This window comes from Mus caroli, chromosome 18 (assembly GCF_900094665.2).
Source record: "Mus caroli chromosome 18, CAROLI_EIJ_v1.1, whole genome shotgun sequence".
NCBI classification, from domain to species: Eukaryota; Metazoa; Chordata; class Mammalia; order Rodentia; family Muridae; genus Mus; species Mus caroli.
This window is the reverse complement of record NC_034587.1, coordinates 49,771,790-49,785,058: the sequence shown is the minus strand read 5'-3', so window position 1 is coordinate 49,785,058 and position 13,269 is coordinate 49,771,790. Positions and strand designations below refer to the sequence as shown.

Sequence of the window (13,269 nt, the reverse complement as noted above, 5' to 3'; positions counted from 1 at the left end):
TTTAGTGGTATGTAGTCCATGAGGCTAATAGAAAAAAAAAGTTATGTATGTGGTTCACTTTATATTTCTACTGGATATTAATGGTCTAGGGACTCAGGTATTGGGACCTAAGCTTTCTTTGTTGGTGAAAGGAGAAACCCTGATACAATTTGAATGATTGATGTGGCAAGAAAGCCAAATGCTGGAGGAATGTCATCAGGGAAGCTTGCTGGTCCAGTAGCAAATTACTCCAGGTCTCCCACAGACACAGAAAAATTCGCATTCTACAGCTCACGACCAAGGGAGGGACATACATGGCAGACATGAAGTTTTGAAGAGATTGTTATGTCCAATGAAGAACAATGGGTTGGATTCCAAGTGCCTTAGGTAAACTTTTTATTTTTTTTTGAATGCATAAATCCATAGTCTGGGACCAAGTTTGTAAACTGTAGGTTCAGAACCTGGGTCTGGAGTGAGGCTTGAAAGCCTGCACTGATTCAACCCTAGGAATGCTGCAAGTACTTGTGTTGGTCCTGTGCCACATGAGAGAATGAGATTCTAGGATTCTACTACCTGAATAGTTCTTAGATGAATGAATCTCTCTCCTCATCCCTCTGTCTCAGGGAGGGGAGCCTCAGAGCTTCACATATCCCATGCTTGCTTGAATCTCCACTTCCCGAGTACTAGTTAGCATTACCAGCTTGCACTAGTTTATTTTGAACCCAGAACTTCATACGTGCTAGGCAAGAACTTTACCAACTGAGTTATATTTCCATTCCCATCTCTACCAGAGTAGAGGAAGTATGCAGACACAGATTGAGATGGGAAGACAGACAGCATCTAACACTGGACAAGAGAGTAGGAGAACTGGAGGATGCCAGAGATGTGCTGAAGCTTACAAAGAACATCTTCCATCACACACAGTTTTGCACTGGGTTAGGAAGGTGTGCTGGGTGTTGCGCCTCCTGAGAAGAAAGTCTCTGCAGGGCCACACTCTTTTAAGAGAATTTCTGCATGTGCATAGAATTAGTTCCTGTCCCTCCCTGTCTGCCCAGAGATTTTCTTTGTCCTTCTGTTTCCCTGTCCTTCCTCGATGCTTATTTCCCTGCATTCATTTCTACCAAGAACAACTTCTAATGACCAGTCTGGTGGACAGGAGTTCCTTAGATGCCAATAAAAATAAACCAAGTGACTTGGACAGTGGGGGCAGCTCCATTTTTACAGGAACAGTTTATGGTCCACTTACAATGTTGGCATGCATGCAAAGTCTGCAGCAACAAAAAAAGCATCAGGTGAAATTGTCCTTATAATACAATCTCAAAAAGAATCTGAGGGGAAAAAAAAAGAAATTTGAAATTTCTTTTCAAATTGTTTTAATACAAGATTAATTATAGTTTTATTTAATTTTCATATGTTTTAAAATGACAGATCATATCATGTTTATAAATTTGTATTTATGATTATAAATATTTAGTTTAAAAGAAAAAATGCTCATTTGTTTGTTTATTTAAAGAGTCTCACTGTGAAGCCCAGGGTGACTCTAAAGTCATGATCCTTCTAACTCAGCCTCCTGAGTCCTTGAATCATAAACATGTCTCGCTAAAACAATTATTTGAGGTGAAGAACACTCACTTGCTTACAACGTTTTACTGTTGTTAAATAAGCTGAAGTGTTCATTTCTCGTTTTTTTAAAGATTTATTTTTAGTTTTAAAATTATGTATATGCCTGGGTGTCTGTGGGGAAGGCATGTGCATTTGAGTGCAGTTGCTCACTGAGGCCAAATGAGGGCATCAAATCCTTTGGAGCTGGAGTCATGGACCACTCTGAACACCCCAAGGTGGGTGCTGGGCACTGAACTCAGGTCTTTGGCAAGTGAAGTTCTTGTTCTTAACCACTGAGCTATCATTCCAGCCCCTGACGTAATTGAGAGTTTAGAAGGTCTGTTCCTCTATTCTCTGGAGTCTACTTTATGTGACATCATGGGAAATGGATTAATCTGTAGACTTTTTAAAATTAAAACTGCCAAGCTAACTTTCACTTTCATGCTTGAAGCATTAAACCTAACATAAATTGAAAACAGGAGGTTTATATATTTAGCAACATTAACTATGTCATAGCAATGTCTACAGGATACATTTGATGCCATTTATTATTTTAGGTGATGGCTAAACTCTTTGAAAAATCTTCAAACACCATGAAAGTGTTTGTTTTCATAGCTTTGGGATTTGTCACAAAATTTTGCAGAAACAGGGTCTAAAAATATAGCAAATTTGCAATGCCTTTAAATACATACAAATGAGTTTTACAAGAAACCAAGTTTTAGAAGAAAGAGTTTCTCTTATTCGATGTCACACAAGCAACAATTCATATTATCTGACCATTGGAATTCTTTCAGAATCTACTTTTTCAGAGCTATTGGCTGTATTTTTAATCACTGTTGCATAACTGAGGTTTCTAACCTGAGTGCATTTAAGTTCCCAAATGTGAAGCTGAATTAGTATTTATTTGCCTTCCTGAACAAGGGAAGTGTACAGTGAGATTAGCAGATACATATTTTGAAAGAATCACAGGACATTTGCAGCTGCATGGATTTGAAACAAATGTGTATTTGGATATCTAATTAACTTACAAAAAAAACCCTCCAAGTCAATGAAATTGGATATTTTCTTGAATACCATATGTTGTCCTTATGCATTTCTATGCTCATTTGAAGACAACCGTAGAGCTAACACTCAGTGGCTTGGAGTCACAGATATTGGGCAGGAAATGCATGTAAATGTTCCACAAATTACTTCTCTTATTAGATGTGAACACTTCGCACCAACTTCCCTTGCTAACCCTTGCCTTCCTTACACTACATGATATCCAAGGTTCCTTGAACTAAATTACCTACCCCTCAGTTGACTCTGAGCCACAGGGGGCCCCAGAGACAAGGGAGCAGGTTTCAGAGTCACTTGCTGACTCAAGGATTTGGGGCAAATTATTCATAACAAGTCTCTCTCCTCATTAGAGACTTGGAATGGACAACATTAGAATGGACAGCATACTGGTCCTTCCTCAGACTTATTTTGTGGAGAAGATAAGTGTCTACTGAAGATCTGGTACAATGTCTAGAATTAGGAATCTCTAAGGAATAACTCAGAAACCTTAGTAGCACCTCATGGCTCCAGCCCACCAAGGTAGAAGATGTTCTCCAGTTTTCACTCCTCACTAACGTGTCTCTTTCTTTCCTCCCGCTTATCTTCTCCTCCTCCTCCTCCTCCTCCTTCTCCTCCTCCCTCCTCCTCCTCTTCTTCCTCCTCCTCCTCCTCCTCCTTCTTCTTCTTCTTCTTCTTCTTCACATTTTCTTCTTTTTAAACTCCCCTTTCTCACAAAAATTGAAGCCTAGCCATTGTGTAGTGCAATGAATGAACAATCACTTAACATAATTATTCCTGTTAGGGAAAGAGTCCAGTAAGGATTGAGTCCTTTTGGCTGAGAGAAGAGCATTCTGGGGTAGACTCTCAGGCTGTGATGAGCTGGTAGGTGTTAAAGCACAGCTCAGAAGCCTCGGACAGCACTGATAGTAGCCACACAGTGCAAACCTTCTCAGGTGCAGGGATGGAGGGAGATGAACCTTGGGTTATATGTCTGTTGAGTGCTTTAAAGGCTATATCCAGGACTACCATTATACACAGCAGAACACTAAAACAACAACAACAACAACAACAACAACAAAAAACCAGGCAGAAGGGCTTCAGGCTGGCGGAAACACAAGAACTAAAACGCAGCTACAATATAGAAAGCCCCGTGCTCAGACACACTTCTGGTCCCAGGCCATTTGAGTAACTGATAGTCAGTCTGTGAGAGGATTTTACAAAACCTGGAATCCTGCTATACTGTAAACGGGGCTCCCTAGGGGACTCTGGCCTCACCATCTCCCAGCCTCTCCAGCTGTTTGTTAGTTTGGTCACCATTAAGCAGCCACACTGACTTTCTTCCCTTCATGCTTCATAGTAATTGGCTAAATTTGGATTACAGAGTGGGCATTGTTCGTTCCTTCATTTTCAGCCAGCAAAGAGTTGGCTTTCATATGGCTGGGTCCCTCTCTAAGATATTGTCTCAGTTGTCAAGTTGATGTGACTTAGGATAATCTGGGAACCAGTCTCTGGCACATTTGTGAGGGAGTTCCCATGTTAGGTTAATTAAGGTCGGAAGACTTATTGTAACTGCTGCGGGTGGCTCCATACTCTGGGCTGAGGTCCTGGAATGAAATGAGAAGCAAGCTACGTGCACCCATAGTCATCTCTCCCTACTTCCTGTTGGTGCACATCAGGTGATCAGCTATCCCGACTTCCGTGTCATGGTAGACTGTATACTCAAACTGAGAACCAACATACCCTACCCCTGAAGTTGTCAAGTATTTTGTCTCAGCAATAAGTTTTCTAATTAACATACTCCCTGGCCTCCTAAACATGCTTCCCACTGATGCCCCACAAGTTGTTCTGTCAGAGTGGTTCTCAACCTTCTTAATGCTGCGACTCTTTAATTCTCTCATGCTGTAGTGACCCCCAACCATAAAACTATTTTGTTGCTACTTCGTAACTGTAATTTTCCTGCTGTTACAAATCATAGTGTAAATATCTGATATACAGTGTATCTGTTATGTGACCCCTGTGACCCCACAGGTGGGGTCTTGACCCAGAGGTTGAGAGACTATCACTTTGGCCCATGTTGTCTTTCTCTTGCCTACTTGTAGGTTTGTGTGTCCTCTGCCTGTCACGCCATCCAGATATAAGCTTCGTGAACACAGGAACTTCTGTATTGTTTTCTGTTTGTTTGCTTGCTTGCCATGTTCTCCGTGCTTAGATCAAAGACCACTCAACACATATTATTGATTAAATAAATGCAAGGACCAATGGGAATATTTGCTGAAGGACTTCCTAGCACAGAGATAGCTATGAACACCTGACAATCTTCCCCAAACAGAAAATGGCTAGTATATTGGATTAATGTTAAGAGAAATACGGAGTGTTTCAAATGACAGAGGCTTTAGGAAAGACTTTCCCAGTGGAGCGCTCTATCCCAAAGACGATGTAGACTTTTCTCAGTGGCCATTGTGATTTCTGCTGCTATCTGTTTGAAAAGGTAGATATTCACGACCATTTTCAAAGAAACTTCTTCGTGGTTGACAAAAGAAAGACCGAGTGGAAGGGTCGGTTCCACATGTGGCCGTTGAACAAAATTGTTGCTTTAAGGAGATAAGTCCTCAAAGAAATTAGAGCCAAAAATCCCCTGTCCAACTCAGCATAGACTTGTCTCTTGTTAAAAATAACATCTTTGTGCATTCTTTGAAAACTTTATTTCTTTACAGAATATATTTCAATCATATCTATCCACCACTTTCTCCCTTCAAATCCCCACAATGCTCTTTATCTCATCGCCTCCTGAGTTTATGTCCTCTCTCTTTCAATAGTTTAGAGCAAATGAAAAAATTTCATTTGAATTTAAAGCTCACTCCTGGGATGTTTCTGACTCACTTTCATATATTATCAATGCATGCACACACAGAAATAAACAAACCAGTAAACGCATTATTGCTTGCTGTCTCTTCGAAGCAGAAATGTCAAAGCAAAACAAATGATCCAGTGGAGAAAGTTAGTTTTCCAAGTCCTTTCATTTGGAAATTCAGAATTCTAGTAGCTGTATTGGAAAGATACTTCTATTTATTTTTAAACATCATGTGCACAATTTAAGGATTATCTTAAATCTCCTGCCAAACATGTTTCTCAAGCCTGGTGTGCCTATTAGGAGAGGTTCAGTTTGGCAAAGTTAATGGTGACGCCTTTGAGTAATTATGTAGAACAAAATAACGAACACCATTTCTTAGTTTAATATCATTCCCATCAATATACTTTTTATTTTCATTTTTTTATCCATCACAGACAGAAAATCAGAGCGACTTAATTTGATTTACAGGGAGGAAAACAACACTAAATGTACTTTTTTCAATCGGGGGATGGGGCAAAGAGAAAAGCCTAGCCAGCTGGTTTTCATCTATCTGCCATAATTCTCTGTTTAGTTTACACTATTAAACTCCAGCGCCTTGCTTTCATCTTAACTGTTATGGTATGCATTATTGCAGATTCTAGCATGTCGCATCCTGATAGGGTTTCAGACTTTGGCAAAACACCATCCCTCACGTTGGTCACTGCCATATGGGTAGTAAATGCATCCAGCATTTTTTCGTTGGCGCCTGCATCATTATGCTTTTGCCACCACTGCTTTCTTGACTTTTCAGCAAATCACTATTGATACTATAGTTTGAAGAGATCAAGAGGATCTGTGTCAATTTGTACACAGCCAGGTCCTTGTTAGGACCTCCTGTTCCTGTAGATGACCCCATATCTGTTTGTTTGAAGGTGCCAGGGAGGTACTGGGAGCAGGGAAACCATCAGGAGAAAGCAGCAGAATTTGAGAGCAACGAAACCAGGGAATCTGCTTTCCAGAGGCTTTTCAACCCTGGGGGACTAGAGGAGTGAGGGGTCTGACCTACCTGATCTGTCTTCGTTTTGTGAGTCACATCTTCTGCACAGTGCTGGGATGGTCTTGAGAGAGGTGACTGAATACTGAATAAGGAAAGAGAGGAAAGAGGGTGTAAAACAGACATTTAAAATAAAAGCATTCATTCAAATCATCAAAATAAATAAATGAAACAGAACACAAGGAGTGAGACTTGAGTACAAGATGAACATTCAGGAAGTGGATCTCATTGTAATCTAACAGCACCCGAAGCTCTGCCTGCAAGCACCTCAGCAGACAAAGGTTAGAAGGAAGCCTGGCAGCTCTTATTAATGGACAGAGCGAGATGCATCCAACAGATTCTATCTCTCATCATTTCTAACTGCAAGATGTCAGAATTACTGAATCTTGAATATTTCCAGGATTTGTTTCCTCAACCCTCAGAGTTAGCTACAGGAGAGGAAAGCCTGGAGAAGGAACTTTTTTGGCTTCCTCAACATCCAGAGTAAAGGAGACATGCCTGGGCTGGTATGGACCACACTACCCAAAAATCCAAAGCTGGGGCTGGAGATATGGATCAGTGGTTAAGGGCACTTTTTGCTCTTGCAGAGGAGGCTGGTTCAGTTGCCAGCACTCTCATGGTGGACCACAACTATCTGGAGCTTCAGTTCCAGGGAGTCCAATGTCCTCTTTTGGTCTCTGCAGCTACTAGATATTCTCCTGCAATGCATATCCTCACACATACAAACTAAATACATCTTTTTAGATCCCAACAGTTACCACGTGCTGCAGATTTTACTGTGCCTATAGTCTCCGTGGCAAACATACTGAGGTTATGTTATAAAAAGCAAGAGGAGCACAGGTCTGTTGGAAAGCTCTCCTCTTCCAGAGACAGATTAGTGTGGGCGGAAAGACACCACCTTTTAGTCTCTGTTCCTGCTCCAGTCCAGGGCTGGCCATCAAGATAACAAATTATGCCACTGGAGATCCAAAAATCAGGAGAGCTAAAACAAATGTAAATCAATAGCCATGACTTATGGGATCTCCATTTGTACCTATCAATCCATCTTGAGAGAGGGTGTTTTCAAACAAAATAAGGAGGATGAATAGAATAGAATAGAATAGAATAGAATAGAACAGAATGAGGCCTTTCATCAAAGCTTAAGTCAGAGACTATCTTCAGTCCTGCTCACATTTTAATCCATAAAATACAATTAGCTCAAAATAGTTTGCCCTGTGTCTCTAGGAACAACAGGCACATATCATGAATTACTTCTCCACTGCAAAATCTGAGGCGGCTGAGGAAAAAAATACTTTAATCTAAAAGAAAAATGACCAGGGGAAAGCCATTAGGCTTATTCTGGCATCACAAGTGAGGACTGTATAATTAGAATGCATTTTTCAATGCAAAGGTACTTTAGTTGGAGTGATGTTGATAGATAGACCTCCTGGGCTCCCACAGAAACACCAGCAAAGCAAGACAGAGGGAGTAGGCGCTAGCCGCCATTGTCAGTTTGCCAACTGCTTATCACAAACAAATTAAATCTCCAGTATTTCTAAATGAAAAATGAAATCTCGGAAGACTAATTAGATAAATTATTCTTACCTGTCTGATGCAATAACATCCTGTTTATGTAGCCATTCCTCAGAGACTACAGGTGCTTTGGCAAATATACTACACACTGTGGGAGGGGGGGAGAGGGGAGGGTCTTAAACCAGAACTGAACCTCCAGACAGTTTTTCCTTCTACTACATCATGCGCACTCGCGCACATGTGTGCATGTGCGTGCGTGCATGCGTGGGTGCGTGTGTGTGTGTGTGTGTGTGTGTGTGTGTGTGTAGGAAGGTTAGGGATAATTTATATGGAGAAGCTTCATCTTGTTCATCTTGGTAGTCACAAGGCACCTTATATTCCTCACCAAGCATGAGCTCTCAAAGGAATCTGGTAGCTTTTTGAAACCAGCTGGTGCAGGTTATCTAATTACACAGTCTATAATTCAATTAAAATTAGACCTTTGTTTAGGTTGCTGTACCCCATGAAACACCCTTTGGCAAAGACTCACCATCTTTCCTGTTTTTTGCCTCACTCCACCTTCAACCCAGGTCTCTCTCTCTCCCCCTCTGTCTCCCTCTTCCTTAACCCCTCTCTCTCTTTCTCTTTCTCCTCATCTCTTCACCTCTCTCGCTCCCTTTTGCCCTCCTCCTCAAGACAACGTTAAGAGAGACAGTTGATTGATTATATTTAAATATGGGCAACAATACATTCAGCCAAGGTTTCTCGTTGGGCTTAAAAGATATACACTCCATTAAAACAGGTGAACTGCTGTCTGCATTCCAGGAACATGAATCCTAACCATCACCTGAAAGACAGATTCACATCCCAGCTTTATCAGCTGAAGTCCCAGGTCTTCCTCTTTGGCTGCTAAGTGGAGAGTGAGCAGTAGTTTGCTTAGGCTGCTTGGCTGGAGTGTAGAGAGAGAATCACAGCAGAAGCTAGACATGAGGTCACACACCTGTCATCCTAGCACCTGGGTGGCAGAGGCAGGCAATATCTGAGGTCTCATCCTGGCTAATCTCTCTCTATAGAAAGTTCTAAACCAGCCAGGGTATGACATACTGAGATACTGCTTTAAAACACAATAGCAGCAGCAGCAGCAGCAGCAGCAGCAGCAACAACAACAACAACAACAACAACAAAACCCCAAACAAATCAATCAAGCAGCTGTCCAACAATCAAAACCAAAATAGGAAAAAAGAATCAGGGAGGGCGACATATGGGCTGTGGCTTTGCCCATGGTGAAAAAGCACAGTGTGTGTGTATGTGTGTGTGTGTGTGTGTGTGTGTGTGTATAAGCACACATTTGAATTCTTCATATCACAACCACTAAGAAGTAATGACCCTGAAGACAGAGTGATGAGTTACTCCTGGGAATAGGAATAAAAAACACAGAAAACTGAGAAAAAAAAAGTGTCAGCTAGAGAATTATGTAGTTTGGGGGAATTCTCAGAATGCATGGAATGTTGTATTCAGCTGTGAAATTGTCTATGCATTCAACAAATCTTTCATTTTTTAATAAAGATCCAATAAGAGAGTAATTTGAGGATTTATTTCTGCAAATACCAACACTGCAAGGGAAGACTTAATGCAATAGAGTGATTTAGAGATGGCTACGTCGTGGTTGGGGGAAATGCAGAGGAAACGTGTGATTTACAAAAGCAACACACATTTTTATTTTTGCATATTTGAGAATGAGCTCATGACCCAGCATGTCTCTCTTACAAGAGTGCATTGTGCTACCATCTGGGAGCTGGAGTGGAAGGCTTCCCAGACTGATGTCCCAATTCACAGGACAGATGGCCTTCTATAAGGAACTGTCAGATGGCCAACCTAACTCATTCATAGGGCAGTTACTGGTAGTAACTCCTGCCACTTAGACTGAACAAACCGAGACCAATGTGTCTTCCATCTGCTTATCCTCCACCCCAGACTGTGTAGCCTGTTCTCTCCATACTGTTATCTATCCCTGGGTGATGCAAAGGAGAGAGGGCTTTCAGTTATCGGAGAGGCATTTGCTTTCCCTTTTACTATTTTCTCCTAACATCCTCCTTTTCTTGAATCTTTGCAGAGGTTAGTGGCTGGAGAAACTGCTCCTTTGATTAAATCTTTACTGCTCCTCTGTTTCAAGAACTCCTGGAAAGGCTGACCAATTTCTCCAGCTGCTTCAGTGATCCTGCTGAACACATCTACTTCCTCTGTTCCTTTAATCCTGGGGTCCTTCTTATCCAAAATCCTTCTCCTATGAAGTGACACTGTCCCATAAAGTCAGCATATGCTCTGCCTTCTCCTGGAAGCCCCAGGTCAGCCCTTACTGATGTTTCTCTTTTCTGCTCTGCTCTCAGTAAACGTCTGTAGTGTCTTTCTTTACCTTGGCTCTTTCCTCTGTTGAACTAGCAGTTCCCATATGCAAAGGAGCAAAAGGACACTATCTTTGACTTGAGTATACACATGGCAGCTAGGGGCAATTAACTGCCTGAAATAGCAACATGTACACATCCAAGGCTCATATGATCCTGTAATATTTAAATGTTTAGAAGCTTTAAAGTTTAGGTAGTTAATAGGGATTTCTTCCGAGCATTCATACTGGCGTTAGAATTTATCAGCTTTCTTTAGTTCAAATTTTACTTGAGCATGTCTCTGTTTGAAACCCTTCAGTGACTCTGCAGGATGTATGTAGGACTGACCATGGCCTTAGTATGGCATACAATCAGCCTTACTGTTTACATGCATTCACTTCTTGCAGCAGTGGCACATGTCTTATAGTCCCCCACCTATTGGTTTTCTTGTGTCTTTATGAATGCTACTCTGTCTACCCAGAATGCCATTCCTCCCTCCCATTGCAACAGGAAAACTCTCTTTCATTCTTCCAGCCTGGCCTGGCTATCATCTCCATAATATCCCAGATGACTCTCCCAGACAGAATGAATGTCAGCATTCAAAGCATGCTCTCTGGACCAGTAGCATCATGCCTTCCAGGAATTCCTTGGACAATAGATTTTTTTTGGAACCATTTTAGAGCTACTGAATCTGGTACGCTTATGTTGGGTCCATCCATTGGCTTATCACAAAGCATCCAGATAATTCAGCACATATATCAGAATCCATGAAGGTTCATCTTAATTATACACATGGCATTCTGTCTCCATTTTTATATAAATGCTTTCATTCCTTCTTTAGGTGGTAGAAGATATTTTACTTACCTAAGATACTAGGCACTTATTGAGCTGTATTAAATGAATTCCTCTGAGTAGCCCATGGCTTTAGTAGCCATGGTAACCACAGTTAATATTTATATAAAAGTAATCTTAGGAAAACCTTTAATTATAAATCTAGCAATGCAGTCACAGCCCATTCAAAAGAGCAAAATTTTCACTTTAGCAACATGACTGCTGGCAGTTGTCCTTTTGTGTAAGGGACAGAGATGTAGAGCCAGAGGATCTGGATTTATGCCATGGCTCCCATGTTTATTATCTCTATGGTTCTGGACAAATAAATTGTTTTTTTTTTTTTTTTTTGAAAAACCTCAAGAGCTAGGTTTCCTTATCTGTAGGACACAGGTACCTACATGAGATAACGAAGCTGGAGTTATTTTGAAAAATGATAAATGATTGTAAAATGTCTCATCTTTCTAGCATTTGTGTGTGTGTGTGTGTGTGTGTGTGTGAGAGAGAGAGAGAGAGAGAGAGAGAGAGAGAGAGACTTTCCTTCCTCATCTTTATTACTGCCAGGACTCTAAATTCAGGAGTACAAGAAAGGTGCAGGAATGAGCTGGGACTGGAAACTCAAAGGACTTTGCATCAGCCTACTTCTCTACCTTATGGGACTCCTCTTAACTCTTTCCCTGCTCAACAGAGTTTGAAGATAAGGGTGGACACTGAAAGTTTTCTTCTCAAACTGCTGTTGTGTGGTGACAGACAACCCTACATGGCCACAACATCAGTTTATCCCTTTGCCATATAGAACAGTTTGAACATGCATAGGACCCAGAAAGACAGAATATGACTTCTACATTGCTCCATGGGACTCTCTGACCACCCTAGCTATTGTTCAGGACTGAAAAACGTTGGCCTTTTTAGTCCTGCAAACTGAAGCCCGTTAGGTGAGCAAGCAGACGTCACTCAAATGGGAATGAGCCACAGAAAAGGAAAGCATGTCCTGAGCACATTTTCAAGCTAGAGACTGTTAAATAACCAAGGTTCTGTTACGTTTCCTGGGACGAGGATGGGAAATGAGTGGTCCATTTAAACTATCATAAGATTTATGGCTTCTCAGAGCATTCCAGAATTCAGGCAGGTACTTCAGGCAGCCAGAGGGCAGAACCAGAGCCTTCTACATAAGCAAAGCTGCTTGCAAAAGCAGCCACAGAGCTAAAGAGAGATTTTTTTGAGCTTAACACTGTTTTCTTTTTTGTAAAATGTTGTCCTGTTCAAAGGCCTGCCTACCAATGGAGAAGCATGTCTTGACTCCACATAATTCTGAAGATATGGCGGCACAGACATCCATTCCTGCATGACTACCCTTTGTTCCCGTTTCTCAGGGCTCTTGCCCTGCCAGGACCTCTGTTCCCCGCTTCCCAGCCCCTCCCTCAGCACAGGCTCTCTCCTTCGACCCTACAAAGTGAATAAGCAGCCCCCTCATGTCAGAATGCTCCTCCTCCCTCAACTGCCACAAGCTTTCCTGCTCTTGGGCCCCTCAGCCTCCCCCTCAGAAAGACTTGCTTTTGGTCTCCTCTCTGCTTCTTTATTGCTTCATTTACTGTTGTTGCTTCATGGAGTGGTACTTAGTATGGCCACCAAAGAGTGTTAGGGGGAAAACTCTGTGGATACAGAACTTGACAGTGAACATTCTCTTGGGTTTTGTTTTAATTTCTCTGTTGGCCTTTCTCTTCTCCCCCTTCATTTCTTAAAATTCCTTTCACTTCCTTCCTTCCTCCCTTCCTCCCTTCCTCCCTTCCTCCTTTCCTTCTTTATCTCTCTCCCCCTCCCCCCTCTCCCTCTCTCTCCCTTTCTCTCTCTTTCTTTCTTTCTTTCTTTCTTTCTTTCTTTCTTTCTTTCTTTCTTTCTTTCTTTCTTTCTAGGTTATGTTAAATGCAGGCTTATTAGGAAGCTGCTCTTGGGTGTGTGAGTTCACTGATCCCAAGCAAGGAAGCCAAGGAAGTCAACATGGGTAGGGAGGGAGAGAGAGAGGAACAGTGCATGTACAGAGAGCAAAGGAGAGAGAGAGAGAGAGA

General features: G+C 41.7%; 1 protein-coding gene across 2 annotated transcripts in view; it reads right to left on the bottom strand.

Annotated features, from left to right (window-relative positions):
* Sncaip (synuclein alpha interacting protein) overlaps positions 1-13,269 on the bottom strand; it is a 144,445-nt gene that overhangs the window by 52,330 nt on the left and 78,846 nt on the right. For both annotated transcript variants that reach the window (XM_021150292.2, XM_021150294.2), the window contains exon 3: positions 6,516-6,588. In XM_021150292.2, coding sequence (XP_021005951.1) covers positions 6,516-6,588 — 73 coding nt within the window. The remainder of the gene's footprint in view (positions 1-6,515; positions 6,589-13,269) is intronic.